At 43.1% G+C, this 2,952-nt stretch overlaps 1 protein-coding gene across 1 annotated transcript in view; it reads right to left on the bottom strand.

Moving 5' to 3' along the window:
- The window catches only part of SYAP1 (synapse associated protein 1), a 46,838-nt gene that overhangs the window by 15,964 nt on the left and 27,922 nt on the right, over nt 1-2,952 (bottom strand). The window contains exon 4 of the mRNA XM_037741702.1: nt 9-96. Coding sequence (XP_037597630.1) covers nt 9-96 — 88 coding nt within the window. The remainder of the gene's footprint in view (nt 1-8; nt 97-2,952) is intronic.

Below are 2,952 nucleotides of genomic sequence, written 5' to 3'. Positions count from 1 at the left end.
TGGGGTACCACAAGATACTTACAGCTGATAAGGCCAAAATTTGTTGTTGAATTGTTTCTTCATCATTAGTGTCAACCCATGGGGGCACAGCTGCTTCTATAGTTTTTAATGGCAAAGAAAAAAAGAGAAAAAAATAGGTCACGACGGTTACGCTGCAATTTATGATTTCAAAGCATGGAAGTTTCTGCATGACCACTAGAAATAGCAATTTACCAATAAGTTCCAAATATGAACATTAACCCTAATAACCAGACTTATTATTATGAGTTTTACGCATATATGCATTTGGTAAAAAAATAACTCTACTTGAGGCCAGCATGGTGGCTCACACCTGTAATCCCAGCATTTTGGGAGGCTGAGGTGGATAGATTGCTTGAGCCCAGGAGTTAGAGAGTAGCTTGGGTAACATGACGAAACCCTGTCTCTACAAAAAAAAAATATAAAAGTTAGCCAGACATTGTGGCTCATGCCTGCAGTCCCAGTTACTTGGGAGGCTGAGGTGGGAAGATCACCTGAACCCAGGAGTTGAGGCTGTAGTGAGCTGTGATTGTGCCACTGCATTTCAGCTTGGGTGACAGAGTAAGACCGTGTCTCCAAAAACAAAAAACAAAAACACTTTACTTAAATGATACAGCAGAGAAACTGGACCACACCTTAATCAGGTGATCAAAATGAACATCACCAATGAGGGAGAGATGAATATCGTGGGCCTCCAGATGTGGTATCTTGGGAAGGACACATCATCACCTATGTAATATTCTGGCCAAAAATGCATAATCTGAATCTAGTCATGAGAAAATATCAGCTAAAGCCTGAATGAGGAAGAATCTATTAAAAAAAATGAAGAGCAGTATTCTTCAAAAACATTAATATCATAAAAGACAAAGAAAGGTTGTTGGAATGTTCCAGATTAAAGAAGGCTAAAAGAGATGACAAAGAATACAATACCTTATTCTCAACTGGATCCCATACTGAGTGGAAAAATGTTATAAAGGACATTATTAGGTCAACTAACAAAATTAACTGATGAACAGTAAAGTATTGCATCAATGTGAAATTTCCTAATGCCATAATTATACTATGATTATGAAAGAGAATATCCCTAATTCTTAGCAAATGTGTACTGAACATTTGTGTATACAACAAGAAAAGGTCGGCTGGGTGTGGCAGCTCATGCCTGTAATCCCAGCACTTTGGAAGGCTGAGGCAGGCAGATCACCTGAAGTCAGAAGTTCGAGACCAGCCTGGCCAACATGGCAAAGGCTGGTCACTACTAAAAATACAAAAATTAGCTGAGGGTGGTGGGATGCTTCTGTAATCCCAGCTACTCAGGAGGTTGAGGCAGGAAAATCACTTCAACCCAGGAGGTGGAGGTTATGGTGAGCCGAGATCGCACCATTACATTCCAGCCTGGGAAACAACAGCGAAACTCCATCTCTAAAAAAAAGAAAAGAAAAGAAAAAGAAAAAAAAGGCACACACACAGACATTAAGAGCTGAAGAGAAGGAAAGAATGATAAGGCAAACAGAATAAAACTAGAGCAATCTAGGTACTGGTATATGGGTGTTCTCTGTATTCTTTTTATTCTTTGACTCTTCTGTAAGTCGAAATTTTTTCCAAATAAAAAGATTTTTAGGCCAGGCACAGTGGCTCAAGCCTGTAATCCCAGCACTTTGGGAGGCCGAGGCGGGCGGATCATGAGGTCAAGAGATCGAGACCACCCTGGCCAACATGGTGAAACCCCATCTCTACTAAAAATACAAAAAAATTAGCTGGGCTTGGTGGTGTGCGCCTGTAGTCCCAGCTATTCGGGAGGCTGAGGCAGGAGAATTGCTTGAACCCGGGAGGCGGAGGTTGCAGTGAGCCGAGATTGTGCCACTGCACTCCAGCCTGGTGCCTGGCGACAGAGTAAGACTCTGTCTCAAAAAAAAAAAATTAAAAAGTTTTTTAGAAAGTTACTTAAAAAAATGAAAGAAAAATGAGTAAGCTTTTTCTGGAGTTAAAAAAGAAAGTTACTGTATTTGATTCATGACAAAAGGTGATGTTGTAAGACAGGTGATTAGGAATAAGAAGAGGGTTTTCAGGAGCTAAAAAAAAAAAAAAAAAATGAAAGAAATGGACAAGTGGGAGGCACTAAACAAAAGGGCTGGAATCAAATCCTCAGTGAGCCGTCAGCAGCTAAATGCTGGGAATGCCAAGATCTAGCCCATGTTTTCTGGGACTCACAAGATAGAGGTGATTAGAATTCAGCACTGTAAGTGCTGTGCCAGGTGACAAATGACAACCTTCTAGAGAGGTAAGACCTACAAGATTTTCTGGTGACCTGGGAGCCCAATCTTGGACAAGGAAGAGGAAGTCAGTGGCAGATGGGGGTGGGGGTGTTCAGAGTGGAAACAAAGACAACGGCAGGCTCATCTGAGGATCTCTCCCACGTGAGCAGCATGGAGCAGGGAGAGGGCAGAGTGAACGCTGCAGATCTGGGAGATCGGCACGGAAGACACAGAGGCAGGGGGCCCTTAATAGCCTCATTCCGCAGCCCCCAGAGGCAAGATTAGGATGGGAAGCAGGAGTCACAAAAGTGTGGACTAATTCATAAGCCACTCAATCGCCCCTGATGCCTTAACACTAGATTCTAGCCCCACTTGTCATGCAACACAAAGTGAAAAGGCAAATCTTGCAAAACACATGGTGCTTCATGAAGTCAAAGTAAAGTGACATGGGAGAGTGGCCTGCATCACCACTAAGCAAACAATAAGGAAGACCGGGCAGTTAGGGCACCTATGCCTGAAGGAAACACAAGGCTGGTTACCCAGCAAGTCCTTTAAAAGAGAATGATTTGATCCCAGCTACTCGGGAGGCTGAGGCAGGAGAATCACTTGGACCTGGGAGGCAGAGGTTGCAGTGAGCAGAGAAGGCCACTGTACTCCAGCCTGGGTGATAGAGAGAGACTCC

Source organism: Cebus imitator, unplaced genomic scaffold (assembly GCF_001604975.1).
Source record: "Cebus imitator isolate Cc_AM_T3 unplaced genomic scaffold, Cebus_imitator-1.0 Scaffold103, whole genome shotgun sequence".
Taxonomy (NCBI): domain Eukaryota; kingdom Metazoa; phylum Chordata; class Mammalia; order Primates; family Cebidae; genus Cebus; species Cebus imitator.
This window is presented reverse-complemented; position numbering and strand designations above follow the sequence as displayed.